Below are 23,194 nucleotides of genomic sequence, written 5' to 3' on the forward strand. Positions count from 1 at the left end.
TTGGGTGAGCTTAAATCCAGAGGGCACTATAAACCCAGCCCCTCCCCTATGCTGGCCTGCGGTCTATAGCGCCTGCCCTCAGGTGGAGCTGGGATGGTACGCACTGAATGGGAAAGCCAAGCCGTTCTTCTCCAGCAGCCGCATGGTGTCATCCCCGCACAGGCTCGTGAGCTCCATGAAGGGTGGCGAGCAGATCCTGTCGTCTAGGGCAGAAGGGAGGCCTGGTCAGCACAGCTCCTGGGCAGCCACCCCAGGTGCACGTCCTGTGACAGCCCGCCCCACCCCAGGGGCCTTCAGTGCCCCCACGCTCCTGGATCTGACCGTCCCCAACCTCTGCAGTCCCATGTGCTCGTGTGTGTGAACAATAACCACAGCCCTGCCGTTACATTGTCTAATAACACTTCTGTAATTACAAAACTTGTGTATGATCACTGTGTAAAATCCGAAGAGTACAGAAAAGTAAAAAATGTACATATTGACAGACATTACAACTACTACCCCACCACTGTGGACTTTTAGCCACGTGTACATTTACACACAGAGAGCTGTACAAATTTTGTAACCTGAATCCTAACTTCATAAGCCATGACCATTTTTTCTGGTTCAATAAAGACTTTCCCACCATGTGATACACTGGCTTAATAATAATCGCAGTGACAATATAGCTCTTAGCATGCGTCTGGCGCTGTACCGAGGGCTTTGCCGGCATCACCTCCACAGTTTGCAAAATAATCCCATGAGGAGGAAACTGGGGTCAGAGAGATTAAAGAACTAGCTGGTGGTGACACAACTGTTTCCACATGGACACTGCCTGACCCCTCACCTGCAGACTACTTAACATAATTGAGGGCATTGTGTGGAGCTCCAGAGGTGGCCTCCCCACCACGCTCACTGCATCTCTGCTGCATGCTCCAGCCCAGGCCGCGCCTGGTCCCCCTGCCAATGCCTCCTCGCCCTTCACAGCTTGGCATTCCTGGGCCCCTCTCCAGGCCCACCCAGTGGATTCTAAGGGTGAGCCCAACTTCCTAAAACCCTCAAAAGCTGACCTGTTCTGTTCATCCTGACTCGTGCCCGGCACCGAGCAGGGGTAAACTGATTTTTTGTGGGATAACAAAATGTATTTGGAATCTCTCTGCTGATGATGAAATTACTGGTTTGTTATTATTGTTTCTTGTCATTGTCCCCCTTCCCTGATAAGACCACAAAGGTGGGACCACCCTGTACTTCAGGGCACAGGGGCCAGGAAAGGCTGAGTGTGAGCGGGGCGGGGGCGGTCTGCCACCCACAGGCTTGGAAACCAAACCAAAAGTAAACAGAGCAAAGCGGACTGTCTCGAGCTGCTAGCTACTTGGCTGGCTAGGAGGTCAGGACATTAAATCAAGGTAGATCCAGCCTCATTTATCTCATAAAAACAAATGCCAAGAATTACACAGGGCATATAAAATTGCTTTTATCTCCCTCCTCATCCTCACTCCCCCGTTCCCCCACTCCTACCCTCACAGTCTAAACTCCAAACAGAAAGATTTGGGGGGTTGCAGTTTCTCTGGGGCACTGGGAGGGTGGTCTGGAGCCAGTGTTTCCCGAGCCCCTGGCAGACAGTGTTGCAGGCCCTCTGCACAGAGGCCTGTTCAATCCCCAGCGGTCCCTGACAGTGTCCAGAAACAGGCCTCAAGGTCATACAGTGGTCAATGGCAGAGCCAGGACAAGGAGCCAGGCTCACCTGGCAGCACAGGAGAGGGGAAGTCAGGAAAGTCAGGGTGGGGAGGGAGGGGAGCTGGTGCTCAGCTGAAAGCCATCTTCCAAACAAGGCCCCAGGCAGGGCGGGAATGCTGTGAGGCCTGGCAGGCCCTCCATGGCTGTCAAGGGAGGAAGCAGTCTGAGCAAAAGCCTCCTTGCTGCAAACACACCGCCCCTGCAACCCAGTCCCAAAGGATATGGTGCTCAGGCCTGAATTTAAACTGGAGGGTTCTGCCGTAGGCAGGCTTCGGACGGGCGCTCACCAGCCTGGGCTCCACCTTTGGCCCCTCCTCCCACAGGAAGATTTGGAGGCTGCTGGGGTCAAACAGGCCACCTCCTGGAAGAGCTTCCAGACTCCCTGTGGCCCCCCCGGAGTTTTTAGAGCAGGTGAATCAGCTTGGCTTCCAGATTTCAATGCCCTCCACAACTGTCCCTCCCCACCCTGGCCCATCCAAGCTTTTACATAATGTCACTAGTGGCCAGTAGCCAATGTCTCAAAACACTGCATGTGTTCCATGCCAGAAACTGTTCAACGTAGTTACACAGTAACTCATTTACCCTCATAAGAACCCCACAAGGAAGCACTCCTGTCCCCTGAGAATTTTACAGATGAGGAAACTAGGGCACAGAGGTGACATTTCCCTGCATAGAGTTCCATGGTGAGCCAGTGGTACAGCCAGGAGGTCATACCCAGACCATCTGACTCCCAGGCCCCTGCTGTTGACTACAGCCTCCCTCACAGAAAAAGTGCCCATGGAGCTCCCTGGCTCAAGGGGTTCCTGACAGCATGCTACTCTGCTCTGTGGCAAACCTCATAACAATAGCAGTGTCAACACACAGAATCAACCGAGGCAATACACCATATCAATAGAGGACAAAAACCACACGATCATCTCAATGGATGCAGAAAAAGCATCTGAAAAAATCTAAAACCCTTTCATGGCAAGAACACTCCACAAACTAGGAAAATAAGGGAGCTTCTTCAACCTTCTAGAAAAACCCAGACTCCCCAGTGAAAGACTAGACACTTCCCCTAAGACCAGGAAAAAGATAAGGAGGTCTGCTCTTGCCACTTCTATTTAACACTGTACTGGAGGTTCTAGCCACGGCCATTAGGCAAGAAAAATGAAACAGCATACAGAGTGGAAGGGAAGAAGTGAAACCATCTCTACTTGCAGATAATAGGATCTTATACATAGAAAATCCCAAGGAATGCACATATTTAAAAAACCTCCAAAACTATTAGAGCTAATAAATGAGTTTAGCAAGGTTGCAGGATACAAGATCAATATATGATAAGCAACTGTATTTTTTTAATTTTTAAAAATTATATTTATGGGTCTGGCGTGGTGGCTCACGCCTGTAATCCCAGCACTTTGGGAGGCCAAAGCAGGCGGATCACCTGAGGTTGGGAGTTCAAGACCAGCCTGATCAACATGGAGAAAACCCGTCTCTACTAAAAATACAAAATTAGCCAGGCGTGGTGGTGCCCGCCTGTAATCCCAGCTACTCAGGAGGCCGAGGCAGGAGAATCGCTTGAATGTGGGAGGTGGAGGTTGACGTGAGCCAAGATCACGCCATTGCATTCCAGCCTGGGCAACAAGAGCGAAACTCCATATCAAAAAAAGAGAAAATTATATATATGTATTTTAGACAGGGTCTCACTCAGTTGCCTAAGCTAGAGTGCAGTGGCACGATCACAGCTCACTGTAGCCTCAAACTCCCAGGCTCAAGGGATCTTCCCCGCTCAGCCTTCTGAGTAACTGCACCACCATACCCAACTAATTGGTAGAGACGGGGTCTCACTATGTTGCCCAGACTTGTCTCAAACTCCTTGGCTCAAGTGATTGTCCCGCCTCAGCCTCCCAAAGTGCTGGGATTACAGGTGTGAGCTACCATGCCTGGCCTCAACTGTATTTCTATACCCCAGCAATGAACAATCCAAACATGAAATTAAGAAAACAATTCCATTTATAAAAGCATCAAAAAGAAATAAATTTAAAAAATAAGTGTAAGACTTAAACACTGAAAACTGCAAAATACCATTGAAAGAAATTAAAGAAGACTTCAATAAATGGAAAGACACACAAGGCTCATTAATAGGAGATTTAATATTGTTAAGTGGGCAATACTCCCAAATTGATCTATAGACTCAATATGATAGCCATCAAAACTACAGCTTTTTCTTTGCAGGAAATGACAAGCTGGTCCTAAAATTCCTATGAAAATGCAAGAGACTCAGGACCACTAAAATATCTGGAAAAAGAAAAACAAAGTTGGAGGACTCACACTTCCTCAATACGAAACTTATTACAAAGCTAGAGTAATTGAGGCAATGTGGTACCAGCCTAAGGACAGACATACAGATCAATGGAATAGAACAGAGAATCTGGAAATAAACTTGTGCATCTATGCTCAACTGATTTTCTACAAGGGTGCCAAGACAATTCAAGGGGCGGAAAGAATATTCATTTCAACAAATGGTGCTCGGACAACTGGATATTCACATGCAAAAGAATGAAGTTGGAACCCTACTTCACATCGTATACAAAATTAATTCAAAACTGATCATGATCTCATTATAACAGCTAGAACTACAAAACTTTAAAAGAAAACATAGATGTGAACCTTCATGACCGTGCATTAGGCAATGGCTTCTTAGACACGACACTAAAAGCAAAAGCAACCCAAGGAAAAATAGAATTGGGCATCATCAAAATTTAAAATGTTTTGCTTCAAAGAGCACTATAAAGAAAACATAAAGACAACCCACAGAATGGGGGAAATATTTGCAAATCATGAGAAGCGTCTAGTATCCGAAATATATAAAACACTATCAACAACTGAACAATTAAAAAGATATCTCTATTTAAAAATGGGCAAAGGATTTGAATAGAAAGTTCTCAAAATAAGACATATAAATGGCCAATAAGCACCTTATTAGCCATCGGGGAAATGCAAATCAAAACCACAATGAGACACCACTTTACACCTACCAGGATGACTATAATAAAAGAGACCAAAAATAACAAGTGTTGCTGAGGGTATGGAAAAAATTCCAACCCTCATACATTGCTGGTGGGAATAGAGAAATGGTACAGAAGCTTGGGAAACAGTCTGGCAGTTTTTCAAACAGTTAAACAGAGTGACCATATGATCCAGCAATTCCACTTCTTATACCCAAGAGAATGGAAACATATGTCCGCATAAAATCCTAAAAATGGTTCATAGCAGCATTACTCATCATAGTCCAAATGGGGCAACAATCCAGAAGCCCATCAACTGCAGAAGGAATAAACAAAATGTGATCTACCCATACAATGGAATATTATTCAGCCATGAAAAGGAACAAAGTATTGAGACATGCTACAACATGGAAGAACCGTAAAAACACTGGGCTAAGTGGAAGAAGCCAGACACAGAAGACCACATACTGTAAGATTCCATTTATCTGAAATGTCCAGAACAGGCACATCCATGGAGACAAAAAAAGAGATTAATGGTTGACAGGAGCTGGGGAAGGAAGGAACTGGGAGGGACTGCAAATGGGTACATTCCTTTGGGGGTGATGAAAATGTTCTAGAATTAGTAGTGATGACTGCACAATTTTGTGAATATAATAAAAACTACAGAACTAGATGTACACTTAAAAAAGGTAAATTTGGCTGGGCACGGTGGCTCACAACTGTAATCCCAGCACTTTGGGAGGCCGAGGTGGGCCGATCACCTGAAGTCAGGAGTTTGAGACCAGCCTGGCCAACATGGTGAAACCCTGTCTCTACTAAAAATACAAGAATTAGCTGGGTGTGGTGGCACATGTCTGTAATCCCAGCGACTCGGGGAGGCTGAGGAAGGAGAATCCTTTGAACCTGGGAGGCGGAGGTTGCAGTCAGCCGAGATCGCGTCACTGCACTCCAGCCTGGTAACAGAGCGAGACTCCGTCTCAAAAAAAAAAAAAAAAAAAAAAAAAGAAAGGTAAATGTATGATACATAAATTGTATCAATACATTAAGGGGAAAAAAAACCTAGTAGCAGTAGCTGTCATCCAGAGTGCTTGCCCTCTGCAGGACACTGGGCTAAGTAAATGCTTCACAACCACGGTCTCCTCCAGTCCTCCCTACACACGCATTGAGTCTTGTTCCTCATCCCCACTGGGTCTGAGGTGAAGTCAGAGAAGGAACAAGGGGAGCCCATCCTCCTCCAGAGATGTCTGGAGTCCAGATGAAATGCAAGAACAAGACATTTCCAAAGAATGGGCCACATCCAGCATCAGGCCAGACACCCCCACCCTTCTGAAATCCCAGGCTCTGTTAAGACAGCAGCCTAGGTGGGAGCAGGAATTGGGTGGCCAGGAAAGCAGGGAGGTCTGCATGGTCATTCTTGTTCATTCGTCCCAGGCTGGAGCTTGCTGACCACACTCTGAGCGGCAGACACACCGGCTGCCTGGACCACTCCTGCTCTGGCGTGGGGTGGGGACTCAACTGAGACTCGCCCAGCCATACTGCTAGGATGAGCTCGTATTCCAAGCTCGGGCACCAGCCTTTGCTGAAGGCAGTCTTGAGCCCACAGAGCACATGCTGGGAAGGACCCCATCTCTCAGTGGACACAGACTGTTTTGCATCCCGAGCTGCCCCCGCTCGGGTTGCTGGGCATGACAGGCTGCTATGTCTGCACCGCTTGAGTCAGTTTCTGGTAGCCAAAAGCATCCCGACACACCCATGAAGTGGGAGTAAATAAGAAACGTAGAGTACTACTGTTCCAATAACCATTCACCAACAGAAAAACATGTTGAGCCTCTACTAGACTCCAGGAGCTAACAATATAGTAATAAATAAAACAGAGGCATCCCTGTCCTCGAGGAGCTTACATTCTAGTGGAAGGGACCCAGACAATAATCCAGAGAGATAAATGAAATGTATAGCTGGCCAGAGCTGGCAGGGAAACATTAACCACAAAATGAGGGTGCCGGCAGAGGTGGGGTATGCGATTTGAACAACATGGTGAGGGGCACCTTCCAAAGACCGGGGGTGGGGTGGGGAGGCGCCAGCGAGGCACAGGGAACAGCCGGTGCAAAGGCCCAACCTGCTGCTGTTAGGATGTACGAACTGGACCCAACCTGAGGACGCTCCAGCTGAGTGGGAGGCTGGGAAGGAACCAGGCCCAGCTGTCTTCACTGGCAGGTGGCGCCCAGGTGCACCCCCACCATCTCAGTACCAGCAGACAAGCCCCTTCTGCCTGCCTGAGGGACAGCGACAGCAGGGGTTCCTCCCTCTCGATCACGAGAAGCTCGCAGTGGCGGCGCCAGCAGCTCTTCTCCCAGAATAGAGACAGAATGAAGACGGGAAGTCAGAGCGGGGAGCCCGGGAGGCTATTTCTGGTTCCCTGAAAAAGGCGACTGTTGCTTATTTCTCTACCATCCTTATTTTTGGATGGGAGGTGGAATGAGGCTTTCTTTGGTTGGATGGTGGGTTGTGTTCTTTTGAGAGTGAATATCAGCCCCTGGGAAACGGAAATGCTCCCGTCTTCCCTCTCTGCCTTTCCAAATCAGACGCCATGAAGCGGGAGGGCACGTGGAGATGGGCAAGTCCCAGCCACAGGCTTCCACAAGTCCAGAAAGGGGAGGGAACTAGTTCAAGGCCACACGAGTTACCAGCAGAGCCAGGAAAAGGCTGGCCTCCCGCGTCACACCTCATTACCCATCCACTCCACCAGGTGACCTTTCCCTCATCCGACCAGTAGCAGCTACAGAACTTACAAGAAAACAAAAGTTCAGTGACAAACAGATGGACCCGAGAGGACAGCAGGGGTGGAGGGAGGAGGAAATGAGCACCTGAAGGGGCAGCTTTGAAGCCAGCTGGCCCGACACTGGACCTGGGGCAAACTTCCACTAGCTGAAACCTTGGGCACACGACTTAACTCTGCTGAGCCTTGCTTTCCTCTCTATAAAATGGGAGTGTTGCTTCCCTAGAGAGCTGCTGGGAGGCCTGGCACACGACAGGCACCCAGCGGGGGATGCCCTCAGGGGAGCAGGCAGGTGTCAAACAGTGGCTACTGGTCCACATCCCAGGGCGCCCCTGCACGTGGGAGACCCCAGCTATGTGTGCCTCCCACACCGGCTCTTAGAGCTGCGCTCAGTCCTGCTTCCTGGGCCACTCCCGGTTCCTAGGGGCCCATATTATATGGCAGGAAACTGGGGCAAAAGGGGCCCCATTGTGTTGCTGATAGAGCAGGGCACTGGGGACAGGGTCAGCAGGATCTAAGTTCTCGCAGCATCTTTTTTTTTTTTTTTTTTTGAGACGGAGTCTCGCTCTGTCACCCAGGCTGGAGTGCAGTGGCGCGATCTCCGCTCACTGCAAGCTCTGCCTTCCAGGTTCACGACATTCTCCTGCCTCAGCCTCCCAAGTAGCTGGGACTACAGGTACCCACCACCATGTCTGGCTAATTTTTTCATATTTTTTTAGTAGAGATGGGGTTTCACCGTGTTAGGATGGTCTCGATCTCCTGACCCCGTGATCTGCCCGCCTCGGCCTCCCAAAGTGCTGGGATTACAGGCATGAGCCACCGGGCCAGCCTTACAGCATCTTTTGAAAGTGGGGGTTGGAGTGAAACCCACCCCTGGACTTCTCAGGCCCTGGAGCCCCTGCACGGGCAGCTATCTCAGCCCCACACGCCCTTTCTTACCCCTCGCAGCACCAACCCATGGCCTGGGAGACTCCTGCTTATCCTCCAATATGGGTCAGGCACCCTCTTCCTGCTCACCTGGGAGCAGCCCCCTTGCTGTGTCATCCAAGGGCCCCACGCTGCTCATCTTGGCCAACTAATGATGCATCCACCTCCCCCACCCAACTGGGCACCCTGCAGGATCCACAGAGGACCTGGGCTGTCTGGGTTTGAATCCTGGCTCCATCTTATATCAGCCGTATGACCCTGGCCAAGAAATTTTGCCTTGTTTTGTCTCAGTTACCTCACTATGCCTCAGTTTCCTTGCTGTAAAATGAGGACTAGAACAGCATCTGGTTCAGAGGGCTGTTACCCCTCCCCCACTCATCGTCGTGGTCCCACTGCCCTCACTCAGAGGTGGCCAGCATCCAGCAGATGCTGAGGATGGGCCTCATGTTTAAACCCTGGCACTAGCAGGTGTGCATGAAAAACTCGCTGTACTATTGTCGTCATCACCTGGACCGTCATACGCAAGGTCTGCTGGGGAGGGTCCAAGAAGTAGGTCAAATGTCAGTAACACGCGAAGGAACAGGGGCACCCAGCACTGATGCCACAATGCCCAGGGCCAGGGAAGACAGGGACACTGCAGGGAGGAAGCTGTCATGGCAGGGAAAGCCCAGGAAGCAAAAGGAGGGCCAGCCCAGTTGCCATGACTGGGACCGCCAATGCTCTGATCTGATATCTGTAAACTAGGCCAGTAATGCTGCCCACCTCCCGGGGTGGTTGCATGGATGCGGTGAGGCCACGCCCATGAGGGGCATTCGGAATGACTGAGAATCGTATTGTCCAGCCCTGTTTCCATGGATGCCCACCCTCCTCGGGGTGCCTGGTACCCACCAGCACAGCACCCCCAGCCTGCTCTGGCCTGCCTTCCTGGGACACTGATGGAACAAGGGCTGTGGCCCAGCACCGCAACCTCTTCCCAGCTCCTGGAATCGATGTTCCTGAAGTCTGTTAATCCAGGAAGCCCCTTGTTGGTCCCCTCACTCCATAATCATCATCTCCGCACACAAGCTCCTCTGCCCACAAACCACCATCCTACAGCTCTCACCTGTACTGAGACAGCTCCCAGCAAGGCGTCCATGCCCCGCGAGTGAAGCCCACAGTCTTTCCAGGCCTCCGCAGCCTGACTCTGTACCTTCCTGTGATGGGCTGAGCGCTGTTTCCAAGTTGATATTGAGCCCCAATCCCCATGCCTGAGAACGGGACTGCACTGGGAGATAGGGTCTTTAAAGAGGTAAAATGAAGTCAGTAGAGTGGGTCCTAATCCAATAGGACTGGTGTCCTTATAAGGAGATTAGGACGCAGACACACACAGGGGAAGACCATGTGCAGACGTGGGGAGATGACGGCCATCTGCAGGCCAAGGAGGGAGGCCTCAGAAGAAGCTAACTCTGCCAACACTCATATCTGAGACCTCTGCCTCCAGAAATGGGAGGCAGTGCATTGCTGTTGTTTAAATGCAGCACTGTCATGCAGCCCAAGCAAATGAATATACTTCCCAACTCTTTTGTTTGTTTGTTTATTTGTTTTTCTGAGACAGAGTCTCACTCTGTCACCCAGGTTGGAGTGCAGAGGCATCGTGATCTCAGCTCACTGCAACCTCCCCCTCCCGGTTCAAGCAATTCTCCTGCCTCAGCCTCCCAAGTAGCTGGGATTACAGGATCACGCCACCATACCTGGCTAATTTTTTTGTCTTTAGTAGAGACGGGGTTTTGCCATGTTGGCCAGGCTGGTCTTGAACTCCAGACCTCAAGTGATCTGCCCGCCTCGGCCTCCCAAAGTGTTGGGATTACAGGCATGAGCCACCACGCCCAACTCTTCTCTGACCGCACAACCCAAGATCGTTCCCAGCCAACCCTTGTGCCAGGTGGATATACTGTCCCCACTATATCTCTGAGATGGTCCCCGTTCCATGCCTCACTTGGCAACACCTGCTCTTCCAAGCATCACAGAATCCCAGCTGTTCTGCAGAGCCCCCAAGAACACGCTGTCCCATGCTGCTGCCTCGAGCGGCATTCACCCTGCAACTCCTACCCACAGTCACGTTTTTCTAGTACCTTTTCTGGCACTGCTACCGAGTTTTGTTGTTTACCTCTTGTACGCTATTAAATTTTCATATATGGGTTCTGATTCAGTAACTAGGCAGTATGTTCCTTGGGGACAGGAGAAGGCAGGCCTCAGTAAGAACCATCTCTCTGGCACATGTGCACGTGTGAAGATAAGTTGATGGATGGGATAAGTGAGCCGTAAGCACTGGAAACAAAAGGAGGAGGGAAGCCCAGTGTTGGCACAGCCTGCGAAGGAAGGAGGAGGGGCCTGCAATCTCCCGCCTGGCCACCCTGTGGCGCTGTGGGTCTGGAACAGCCTTGAAGATGGCTGTGGCAGGACCGGAAAGAGCCTGGCCAGCCCATCTGTAAGTTCAAGTGCTCTGGACTCATTCAGGCCCTGGACTCATCATCCAAAGTCACCTTCCCTCTGTGGTTATGCAGTTAGGGGGCGGGAGCCACATGCTCTTGAATTCTAGACAGGGAAGATGTTCTGTGCATCTGGGTGAACCAAGTTCCAGCCTGACAGCAGCTCTGGAAACAACCCAAATGGCTTTTTGGCCAGCGATGACGATGGCAGCCACCCAGTAACACCCACAGTCAACTCACAGGCACGTGGGTGGGAGGGCGGCACAGGCCTGAGCCAGGAGGGGGATGCCAGGAAGGGCCCGGGTGAGAGGCCCCGGGATGCAAGCGACAGAGAGACAGAAGTGGTCCCGATCTGAAGGGATTTAGAGCCAGAAGAGAGGGGCTGGGTGCACCCTCACCACCACAGCACAAGGTCCTGTCCACGTGGCCCGGCTGGAGGACTCCAGGCATCCCATCCTAGAAAGTCATGTGCCTTGCCCGCAGGCAGGGCCCCTCCATGCCCCTCTGGGGTGCCTGACTGCCCAGGCCCCCACCCTGCCCTCCTACAGATTGGCAGAGCACCAGATCCCTCTGGCTATGCTGAGGAGCTGCCCTCGCCCTGTGCCTCCAGGGTACATCCCTAACACCTCCGAACTGTCCCTCTCGCTTAGGATGAGTGACTCATCTCTCCCTGAAGTTGGGGGCCCCTGGAGGGTGGGGCCCCCGCAGGGGCTGGCACTGAGCAGGGCTGGATTTGTAGGGGATTTGGGGGCTTCAGAAAGGATGGAAACGATTGGATGGCAGTGACATCATCGTGTGTTAAAGGTCTATGAACAGTCCTGGATGAGATAAAACTGGAATGACATGTTGCGTTTTGTTTGTGAAGACATTAAAAGTTCCAGATCCTGAAGCTGGCATGCCCTGGGGATGCAGGACAAAGAGCCTGGCTCCTGGAAGCCACCTGAAAATCTGTGACAGCCCTGCCTGGCTCCTAGGAGCAGTGGACCCTCAGCCTCGCAGCCCCTTGTAGCTAATGCAGCAACCCCAAGGGCCTAGGGCAGGCCAGGCATGTGCAGCGATGCATACATGTAGGACACAGAGCTATGAGCCCAGGTTCCAATCCAAGGTGCACAGTCTCAGGAGCTCCCCAGTCATGGGCATCGGGCGTAAGGACACAGTGGCCCTCTCAGGTGCCCTCGTGGGACAAGGGAGGAGAGAAGGCACTTCCCGTGCTGCTTAGGCACTGAGGAACTCAGAGCTGAGGACACTCAAGGCCAATGGCGAAAGGCCCACGGGGCCTGTGTCACTGAAAGGCAGCCTGGAGTGAGTCTTCCCCAGCAGGACTGGGTGCTGCCCAGCCGTCCGGTTCACTAAGGAAAGGAAGGGTCACATGAGGACTGTGGTCACAGGAGGAGTGGGGGTGTGAGCAAAGGCCAGGCCGTTGCCACATGGACTAAGCAGTGACTTCACAGCTTCAGGGCACAGGGGCTAGGGCAGGACTGTGTCTCCTCCCTTGGACCCACCATGAGGAGAGGGTAGGGAAGTGGCATCTCCTGAGTGTTGGCATGCCTCATGCTGTTGCGAGGGGGCAAGGGAGAACTCGGGAGGTGTGACCTGTAAAGCCCAGCCTAAGGCTGAGCCGCTGCTCCATGCTCCCCTATGGCTCCCATGGCCTTCGGAATCAGGTCCAGACTCCTTGCCAGCCTTGAAGTCCTCCATGGCCAAGGGCCTGCCTATGCCTCCCTCCTCCCAAGCTCTGGGCAAAATGAGCCTTGCTCAGTTTCTCAATCAAGCTCCGCCACAGGGTGCAGGCTCAGTGCCCCAGGCAGTGCCCCTGCCCCAGTACCCAGTTCCTCTGACATTAAGGCTTCTTGGGTGCCCCTGCCCCAGTACCCAGTTCCTTCCTCCCTGATGGAGGCAGATGAGGCGGGAGGCTAGGTGGGAGCAGGGACTATGCCTGCCTTGCTCATCTCTGTGTGCCTGGGACCTGCCCTAGAGCCTAGAACACAGCAGGCCTGCCATGGTGGGACGCTTAATTCTTGTCAGCTTGACTGGGCCACAGGGTTCCCACATATTTGGTTAACATTGTTCTCCGTGTACCTGAATGAGATTAGCATTTGAACTGCTAAACTGAGTCAAGCAGACTACTTTCCCCAACATGGGTGGACCCTGTCCAATCAGTCAAAGGCCTGAATAGAACAAAAGGAAGGGTAAGAAAGAATTCACTCACTTGGCCTCCCTGTTCAAGCTGGGACATCAGTCTCCTGCGGTAGAACCACAAATTATAGCATCAGCTCTCCTGGTCCTCAGGCCTTTGGACTTGGACTATGATATGGTTTGGCTGTGTCCCCACCCAAATCTCATCATCCCCATGTCATGGGAGGGAGCCGGTGGGAGGTAACTGAATCATGGAGGCGGTTACTTCCATGCTGTCTCATGATAGTCAGTTCCCACGAGATCTGATGGCTTTATAAGGGGCTCCCCCCATGCTCCCCTGCTTCACTCTGCACTTCTCCTTGCTGCTGCCATGTGAAGAAAGGCATGTTTGCTTCCCCTTCCGCCATGATTGTAAGTTTCCTAAGACCTCCCTGGCCCTGCAAACTGTGAGTCAATTAAACCTCTTTCCTTTATAAATGACACAGTCTTGGGTATGTCCTTATAGCAGTGTGAGAATGAACTAATACAGACTATAACTTACACCACCAGCTCTCCTAGGTCTCAAGTCTCCAGTTAGCAGATAGCAGATTGTGGGACTTCTCAGTCTCTATTTCTTACATGCTTCTTTCCATTATGAAGTAGACCCTAAATGCTGTTCCCTTGAATGTGAACTGGCCCTAGAGCCTCACAGATAAATAGAATATGGACTCTGGAAGCAAGGCCAGAGAGGCTGTCTTTCTCGGGACACACCCCTGGGTCCCTGAGCTGCCAAGTCAGTAGTCTGGCTACTCTGTCACCATCATGCTAAACTGCCATGCAAGACTGCGTGGGAGAACCACCCAGCTGAGCCCAACCAAGCTGCAGATTCATGAGCACAAGAAACACCATTATCATTTTGGATTTCCATCTAACAGACAACCAAAATGAAGGCTCATGGAAATGACATGTGTTGGGCACTTAACACAGCATATGCAGGGCTTAATGTCAACAATAACCAGACAAGCAATGCAGTGTGCTCTGCGCCATCAACAAGCACTTGCAGGCATCAACTTGTGTCATCTTTACAGCAATGCCATAGCACGGATCACTATCACCACTCCATTTTGCATGTGAGAAACAGAGGCCCTGAGTGGTTGCGCGTTCAAGATCAAAGCCAGCATGTGGCGGGAAAGGATACCCTTGACTGCTGGGCAAACCACTGCATAATAGCCTTTGTCACTGGTCTCCAGTCTCATCATTCCCACTTAAGAACACTGAGTCTGGAAAGTGTTAAGGAAGGCTCCTTTCCCACTTCAGGGACCAGGAAACAGAGGCACTGGGCCAGCTGTGCTTCCCAAACACTGTAGCCAGTCCCAGAAGATGCCTGGCTGAATGCTCCATACTGTGTGAACTTGAGATGGTTACTTCACCTTTTGGTGCCTTCATTTCCTGATCTGTAAAACGGCAATAAGAGCAGTCCTGCTCACAGGATTGCTGTAAGGATCAAACAGGTTAACACACAAAGCACTTAAAACAGAAAGCAGCATGCAGAAGACACCAAGTGTCAGATCCCAACATCCTGTCCATCATTATCGTCATCATCATCATTGGTATTACTATTTGAAGGTCTGCCATTTAAAACCATCCAAGATCACCTTACAGAGCCTACCACTGCTCTGCAGCCTGACATGGCCCTGGGGGAGGCAGGGGAGAAAGAAGAGTAGAGAATACTGGAGGAGTGACGTGTTTGCTTCCTCCTGCCCAAAGATGGAACTCTTGACCCTTAGGCATTAAGGAAGGTGCAGCCTTCTCGTCCATCTACCTACCATGACAGAACTCGAACTCAGATCAGCAGCAAACTTCTAAGCCAGCCGACGTGGTTTGGCTCTCTGTCTGCACCCAAATCTCATGTTGAATTGTAATTCCAAGCATTGGGGGAGGACCTGGTGAAAGGTGACTAGATCATGGGGGTGGATTTCCCCCTCGCTGTTCTCATGACATGAGTGAGTTCTCTCAAGATCTGGTTGCTTAAAAGGGTGTAGCACTTCATCCTTCTTTCTCTCTCTCTTGTCACCATGTGAAGGTGTGCCTGCTTCCCTTTCACCTTCCACCATCATTGTAAGTTTCCTGAGGCCTCACCAGCCATGGCTTCTGTATAGCCTGTGGAACCGGGAGTCAACTAAACCTCTTTTCTTCATAAATTACCCAGTCACAGGTAGTTCTTTATAGCAATGTTAAGAACAAACTAATACAGAAAAATGGTACCAGAGAAGTGGGGCACTGCTATAAGGATACCTGAAAATGTGGAAGCAACTTTGGAACTAGATAACGGGCAGAGTTTGGAACAGTTTGGAGGGCTCGGAAGAAGACAGGAAGGTGAGGGAAAGTTTGGAACTTCCCAGAGACTTGTGGAATGGTTGTGACCAAAATGCTGATAGTGCTATGAACAGTGAAGTCCAGGCTGAGTAGGTCTCAGATGGAGATGAGGAACTTACTGGAAACTGGAGTAAATGACATTCTTCTTATGCTTTAGCAAAGAGACTGGCACGTTGTGTCCCTGCTCTAGAGATCTGTGGAACTTTGAACTTGAGAGAGATGGTTTAGGGTATCTGGTGGAAGAAATTTCTAAGTAACAAAGCATTCAAGACGTGGACTGGCTGCTTCTAAAAGCCTATGCTCATCTGCAAAAACAAAGAAATGACCAGAAACTAGAACTTATATTTAAAAGGGAAGCAGAGCATAAAAGTGAAAAATTTGCAGGCTGACCACGTGGTAGAAAAGAAAAACCCATTTTCTGAGGAGGAACTCAAAGCTGCAGAAATTTGCATAAGAAGCCCTGAAGGCTAGTAGCCAAGACAATAGGGGAAAATGCCTCCAGGGCATTTCAGAGACCTTCACAGCAGTCCCTCCCATCACAGGCCAGGAGGTCTAGAAGGGAAAAATTGTTTTGTGGGCTGGGCTCAGGGCCCTGCTGCTCCATGCAGCCTCAGGACATGGCATCCTGCATCCCAGCTCCAGCTCCAGCAGTGGCTAAAAGGGGCCAAGGTACAGCTTCAGAGGGTGCAATCCCCAAGCCTTGGTGGCTTCCACATGGTGTTGGGCCTGCAGGTGTGCTGAAGGCAAGATTTTAGCCTCTGCCTAGATTTCTTTTTTTTTTTTTTTTTAATTATACTTTAAGTTTTAGGGTACATGTGCACATTGTGCAGGTTAGTTACATATGTATACATGTGCCATGCTGGTGCGCTGCACCCACTAACTCGTCATCTAGCATTAGGTATATCTCCCAATGCTATCCCTCCCCCCTCCCCCCTCCCCACCACAGTCCCCAGAGTATGATATTCCCCTTTCTGTGTCCATGTGATCTCATTGATCTCTGCCTAGATTTCAGAGGATGTATGGAAACACCTGGATGTCCAGGCAGAAGTCTGCTGCAAGGGTGGAGCCCTCATAGACAACCTCTGCTAGGGCAGTGCAGAGAGTAAATGTGATGTTAGAGACCCCACAGGAGCACTGCCTAGGGGAGCTGTGAGAAGAGAGCCACCATCCTCCAGATCCCAGAATGACAGATCCACCGAGAGCTTATACTGTGTCCCTGGAAAAGCTGTAGGTACTCAGTGTCAGCCCACGAAAGCAGCTGTGAGGGCTGTACCCTGCAGAGCCACAGGGGTGGAGCTGCCCAAGTCTTGTGAGCCCATCCCTTGCATCAGTGTGGCCTGGATGTGAGACATGGAGTCAAAGGACATTATTTTGGAGCTTTAAGATTTAATGACTGCCCTGCTGGGTTTTGGACTTGCATGGGGACTGCAGTCCCTGTAGTTCTTGTTTGGGCTAATTTCTCCCTCTTGGAATTGGGTCTGTTTAACCAATGACTGTACCCTCATTGTATCTTGGAAGTAACTAACTCGTTTTTGATTTTACAGGCTTATAGGCAGAAGGGACTTGCCTTGTCTCAGATGAGACTTTGGACTGGGACTTTTGAGTTAATGCTGGAATGAGTTAAGACTTTGGGGGGCTGTTGGGAAGGCATGATTGTGTTTTGAAATGTGAGAAGGACATGAGGTTTGGGAGGGGCCAGGGTGGAATGATACGGTTTGGCTCTGTGTCCCCACCCAAATCTCATGTCAAATTGTAATTCCCAATTTGGGGGAGGGACCTGGTGGGAGGTGATTGGATCATGGAAGCAGATTTCCCTCTAGCTGTTCGTGTGATAGTAAGTTCTCATGAAATCTAGCATGTTGCACTTCCCCTTTTGCTCTGTTTCTCTCTCCTGCTGCCACGTAAAGACATGCCTACTTCCCCTTTGCCTTCCGCCATGATTGTAAGTTTCCTGAGGCCTCCCTGGCCATATTTTTTGTACAGACTGCAGAACCATGAGTCAATTAAACCTCTTCATAATTTCTTCATAAATTACCCACTCTCAGGTAGGTTTTTTTTAATCCTTTTTTTTTTTTTTTTTTTGGAGACAGAGTCTCACTCTGTCACTCAGGCTGGTATGCAGTGTGTGATCTCAGCTCACTGCAGCCTCAGCCTCCTAAGTAGCTGTGATTACAGGCGCACATCACCACGCCTGGCTAATTTTTGTATTTTTAGTAGAGACGGGGTTTTCCCATGTTGGCCAGGCTGGTCTGGAACTCCTGACCTCAAACGATCCACCCGCCTTGGCCTCTCAAAGTGCTGGGTTTACAGGTGTGAGCCACCATGACAGGCCTCAAGTAGTTATTTATAGCAGTGTGAGAACAGACTATACACCAGCCCCAGAGGAGCACTGAGGCCTGGATCATCTTTGGGCAGAACACACAGCTTCGAGGCAGGATCCTCGTGTTTAAAATACAAGGCTGGATCTGGGGCTGTCAGTTGCCAGAACAAGTCCAGAGAAAACACAAAGGGAACACCACCCAGCCCTGACAATGTTCTTGGCTGAGCCAGGGCCCCTGAGGCAGCCGAGTGAACTCCATGACAGAAACTTCTCTGAAGGCTTGAGAGGAGGGGAGAAAGGTGGAGGGCTCTGGCCCATGACAAGGCCAACAAGTCCACTCCAAGCCAGGTGGAGGGGGCCTGTACCACCCCATGCCCCAAAACAAGAAAGGCTCTCACCAAGAGGGACCATCTCTATTCCTGGTGATAACTTGGCCTTTCTTACCTGCCTGGCCTTTGTCTGTGCTGTATCCGCCACCGGAATGCCCTCCCTTCTCATCTCTGCCTGTTGAAATGGAATCTTTATCACTGAAGCCCTGGGATTTGGCCCAGGCTGGGGACTTATTACTATTGGGGGCCTACAAAGGGTCCCTCTCTCATAGTTTGTTTGTTTATTTGTTTGTTTTGAGATGGAGTCTCACTCTGTTGCCCAGGCTAGAGTGCAGTGGTGCGATCTTGGTTCACTATAACCTCCGCCTCCCAGGTTCAAGCAATTCTCCTGCTTCAGCCTCCCAAGTTCAAGCAATTCTCCTGCCTCAGCCTCCCAAGTAGCTGGGACTACAAGCACGTGCCACCACGCCCAGCTAATTTTTGTATTTTTAGTAGAGACAAGGTTTCACTATATTGGTCAGGCTGGTCTTGAGCTCTTGACCTCAGGTGATCCACCCACCTTGGCCTCCCAAAATGCTGGGATTACAGGCATGAGCCACCGCACCCGGCCTCTCTTGTAGTTTTTCTTGGCCACCGTGGAGACACCTGGCCCACCCTTGGAGCCCCCCAGCACTGTCCTGCCCTGTGGAGCTGGCACACAGATTGTGGTTATGGCTTGTCCTGTGTTTCCTTCTCCTTAACTCATCCCAGATAATAATGCCTGCCCTGATGCCTGCCAATGTTCCCCCTCAATTTCTGGCCTCCATCCTATTTCTTCCTGACCAGAGTCACCACCCTTATCACACCCTCAGCATCTTTTCCAGAAGCCACAGCAGCTTCCCAATGGCCTCCCTGTCTCCCACATAGGCTAAGCAGAAACTGGCCCTGGAGGCCCTCTGGGCCTCGGCATGGGGCTCTCTCCCGCAGCACCAATAGCCCCCATTTCTCCTGAACATCCTGCTCCCTCTCCCTGGAATGGCTCCCACCTTCCTCTAATTGAGCCCAGTATTTCAGAGCCGCTCCAAATACCACCTCTGCGAGAGCCCCACAGACAACCAGGACCACCCCTTCCTGTGGCCCCGAGCCCATGACCCCACCTGCCCCAGGCCTATCTCCCATGGGAGTGGGATTTCTGCTCAGAGCCTCCCCCAGTGCATCTCCCTCTTATGTATCTGATTCTTGAAAACATTCTTCCCTCCTTTGCATACTTATTGAGCAGGTACTACGTTCCAGGCCCTGACCTGTCATGGTCCCCAAAGACACACTTGCCCCTGTCCTCAAGGCTGTCACGGTCAGGTAGGGAAGACAGCGGCCAGCAGACAATGACGAAACAGTGGAATGAATGTGCGATGAGGGCAGCAAAGGGTCTGTGAGTAGGGAGGAAGGCACTGAGGCCCACGCAGGGAAGGGAGTGTGCAGCACAGAGGGCTTCTGGGAGGAAGTGGCCTGAGCCAAACCCCAAAGTTGGAGTTAGTCGTGGGGACCAAGAGTATTCCAGATAGGCAGAACACCATGGACAAAGGCCAAGGGTCAAGAGGGGTGCCCCTGGGGTTTGGCTTGGCTGCAGTGTGGGGTGCAGGGGCAGTATGACAGGAGACGCCGCCCAGGAGAGGGAGTGGGCAGGGGCGACATGCCCCAAGACACCCAGCACAGGTGACAGGGCCTGGAGAGATGCAATGATAGCAATTAAATTCCATTGAACTTATAAGTATGCAAGGAAAAACCATTGTATTACTCAGTGTGGCAGGCAGAATCTAAGTCCACCCCAAGATCCCTGTGGCCGGGCAACACCCTGCATGATCGCCAGAACTGCATGCATGATGGATGGGTTCTCCTCTGTGACTCGGTTATGTTGCATTGCTGCCCTCAAAACAGGGACATGGTCTGGGTGACTCTTAGGGCATCACACACAGAGCTTCTTTTCTGAAGAGGAAGCTGGAGATTCAAAGCACAAAGAGACTGGCCAGCTGTGGCCGCCTTGCAAGTACAGGGCACTGTGAGAAGAAACACAGGACCTGTAAGAGCTGCTGGCCAGCAAGGGTGGGGACCTCAGTCCTACAGCCACCAGGAACTGGATTCTGCCAATGAGAGTTAGCTTGGAGGTGGATTTTTCCTCAGGGCCTCCAGAAGATCACCTGCCCCTGCGGACACCTTGATTTCAGCCTGTGACACCCTGGGCCAAGAGCCCAACCACACCATGCGGGCTTCTGACCCACCCACCCGTGAGATAATAAATGGGTACTGTCAGAAGCCACTCAATCTGCTGTCATCTGTCATGCAGCAATAGGAAATTAACACATCCAGCTACTATGAGCTTTCAAGGGGGAAACGCAATTGTGATATTTGGAGTCACTGGGGGAAAGGAGGGGGCATTTCGCCAGTGGCCACAGCCCCCTACCCTGCTCCTTGAAGGCATCTAAGAGACCCTGTGGCCTTGCCACAGGTGCAACCTCCCTGCTAGCAGCTAGATCCTCACTTAGCTACCTGGTGACAGGCAAGCTGTGGAGAGAAAACACTGGAGGACGAGAAGAGAAGACAACAAATGCCACAGGTGCAAAGTTACAGTCCAATACAGCAAGCCACGGGCAGGGGAAGAGCAGGTTTCCTCCCACCTGACTTAGCTAGTGACTCATTTCATCTTATGTGACCAGAGAGCTGTTTGCAACCAGAATGTCCAAAGCCCAGGAGAAGAGGAGCCAGACACTGGCTCAGACAGAGACAGGCATTTCTGCGCCTGATGTCTGAGTCTGGCGGCGGTAGCTGGAAACGTGGGTAGACTCTGTGGCAGCTGCTCCCACTGATTTACAGCCCCTTCTGGACCCAGGCAGACACTCACTGTCCCTGCTCAGCTCCAGCTCCCGCTCCCAAAACATGGCAGCCTTTTTTACTTTCAAGACATTTTTAAAATGTTTGGTGGGCTCTTTCTGGTAGTACCTATTCTAAAAGCAAAACATCTTAGCTTGGACCCAGAGCAAAGATGACGCTTACATTCATGAACCCATCCACAATTTTTAACAATGGGACAATTTTCTTCATACAAAAAGGGATCTAATTAATCAACAAGCCCAACAACTCAACTAAAAAATAGGCAAACAACAGGCAAAGATTCATTCATAGAAGACATGCAAATGGAGCCAGTGAATCCATGATGGGATACTCAATTGTGCCAATAACGACAAACACACATCAATCGAGCTGGGTACGGCTTCCCCAGGCAGACTGGCACCATCAGGAGTGAAATTTGCTCAAACTTTTTGAAGGGCAATCCAGTGAGATCTGCCAAAGTGAGGAATGTTTATAATCTTTGGCTGAGAAATCCCACTTCTAGGGATTAATTATGCAGAAATATGCAGGGAGCTGTTTACTGCAGCCCAGTTTGTTTAAAAAAAAAAAAATCCAAACAAGACTGGAATGACCTTATGGGCCCAACATAAATTAGGATTCATTCATTCATGTATGGAAATATTATGCTGCCAGCAAAAGGGGCAGACCTGATCCCCCTCATCTTCATGGGCTAACATGGAAAGAAGCGAAGCAAGACACATGTTCAGTGGGGACAAAGAGCTGTATCAGGACACGTGTAAAATGACCCTGTTTCTAAATGTACACATTGCACCAGAGCCTACTGTAATGAAAAAATAATACTAAAAGTGCACATGTATCTCTACATGTATGAATAGGAAGGGTCTAGAAAGATAAGTTCCAAACTATGAACAGTGGCTGCCTCAGGGAAGTGAGGCTGGAGTTAAACAGATTCGAGAAGCACCAGCAATGAGGGCCCCACACACTAATACAGGGAACTCAAGAACAGACCTGTGCAGGGCCGGAAGTGAGGGCAGCCAGAAGGCACCCAGTCAGGGAATTCCTGAGTGTGCTGAGTGCAACAGTCTCTCAAGAGAAGCCCCAGAGAGAGGAGGGGACTCTATAGTTAATTGGATGGAAAAGGCTAAATTCTGCAGAACTTCACTGATTCTATGGCATGTTTTTCATATTTTCCAACTCTGAAATTGAGATGTGTCTCATAATCGATAATTCACAACTTACTTAGGATTTTTTCTTTTTTATAGAATATGAAGTATCAGTGCATCTTACAATCGGTGATGAAATTCAACACTGCCCCCAGACTAAAGATTCATATTAACACATTACTAAGGCTCTGAGAAGTCCTGCAGCAAAGAAACATGTAATCCTGATTCTCCAACATATCTGACACTCCTCTTTTCCTTATTTTGCCTTTCCCTTTGTTCACACATGAGATTATGCTGACACTCCACAAGGTGCCACCTGGTGCCCTGTGGATGTCTGCAAAGCTGCAAGGGGATCCTGTCACTTCTAGGGCAACTGGGGTGGCTGGGACACAGTTCTTACAATTCTGTATGATGACTGTTCGGTAAATACCACAGTAACAATGGCAACACCCATCCACAGATGCTACAAGAGAAGGGCAAACGTATGAGAGACAGTCTGCAAAGAATCCTCTTAGAAGGTTCTTGCCAACTACAAAGGAAAAAATAGAAATTTAGAGTGGAAAAGCCTGGTGGACTTTAACCAAATAACTGCTGCTGAGCAGACAGAAGACATCGTTGTCCTCATGCACCTCCTGATATGACGCACTAGGGAGGGACTGGCACTGCCGGGTGGTGTTCCTGCTGAAAATGTATGACCTTGACCTAGTCACGAAAACACCAGATAAACCCGAACTGAGAGACACTCCACAAAATAAACAGTCGAGGTTCTTCCAAAGTGTCAAGGTCAAAACCTGAGGCTCCATCCCAGATGGCAGGAGACCACAGACAGCGACAACCAGATTGGATCCTGGACTAAAAAATGGGTACTAGTGGGACAACTGGGGAAATTCGAATTCATTTAGGTCTTTCAATTATTGAATAGTTATCAATGTGAACTTCCTGGTTTAGATAATTATGGTCAGATAGGATGTTAACACTGGAGGAAGCTGTGCAAAGGGTATATGGGAACTCTGTGTACTATCTTTGCAACTCTGTCAAAATTTCTTAAAAATAAAAATTACACTAAACAAACCTGTGCAATGTGAACTTTATTATAATAAATCTACAATACATCATCTAGTAGCCAATAAAGAGATTTTTAAAAGCCCACTTGTGTTACATGATGGGTCACCC

At 50.2% G+C, this 23,194-nt stretch overlaps 1 protein-coding gene across 4 annotated transcripts in view; it reads right to left on the bottom strand.

The window, feature by feature from the left end:
* Window positions 1–23,194, bottom strand: part of ITPK1 (inositol-tetrakisphosphate 1-kinase) — a 177,873-nt gene that overhangs the window by 22,890 nt on the left and 131,789 nt on the right. For all 4 annotated transcript variants that reach the window (XM_034938037.3, XM_034938038.4, XM_055097968.1 and 1 more), the window contains one exon: window positions 105–203. In XM_034938037.3, coding sequence (XP_034793928.1) covers window positions 105–203 — 99 coding nt within the window. The remainder of the gene's footprint in view (window positions 1–104; window positions 204–23,194) is intronic.

Source organism: Pan paniscus, chromosome 15 (assembly GCF_029289425.2).
Source record: "Pan paniscus chromosome 15, NHGRI_mPanPan1-v2.0_pri, whole genome shotgun sequence".
In the NCBI taxonomy this organism is placed as follows: Eukaryota; Metazoa; Chordata; class Mammalia; order Primates; family Hominidae; genus Pan; species Pan paniscus.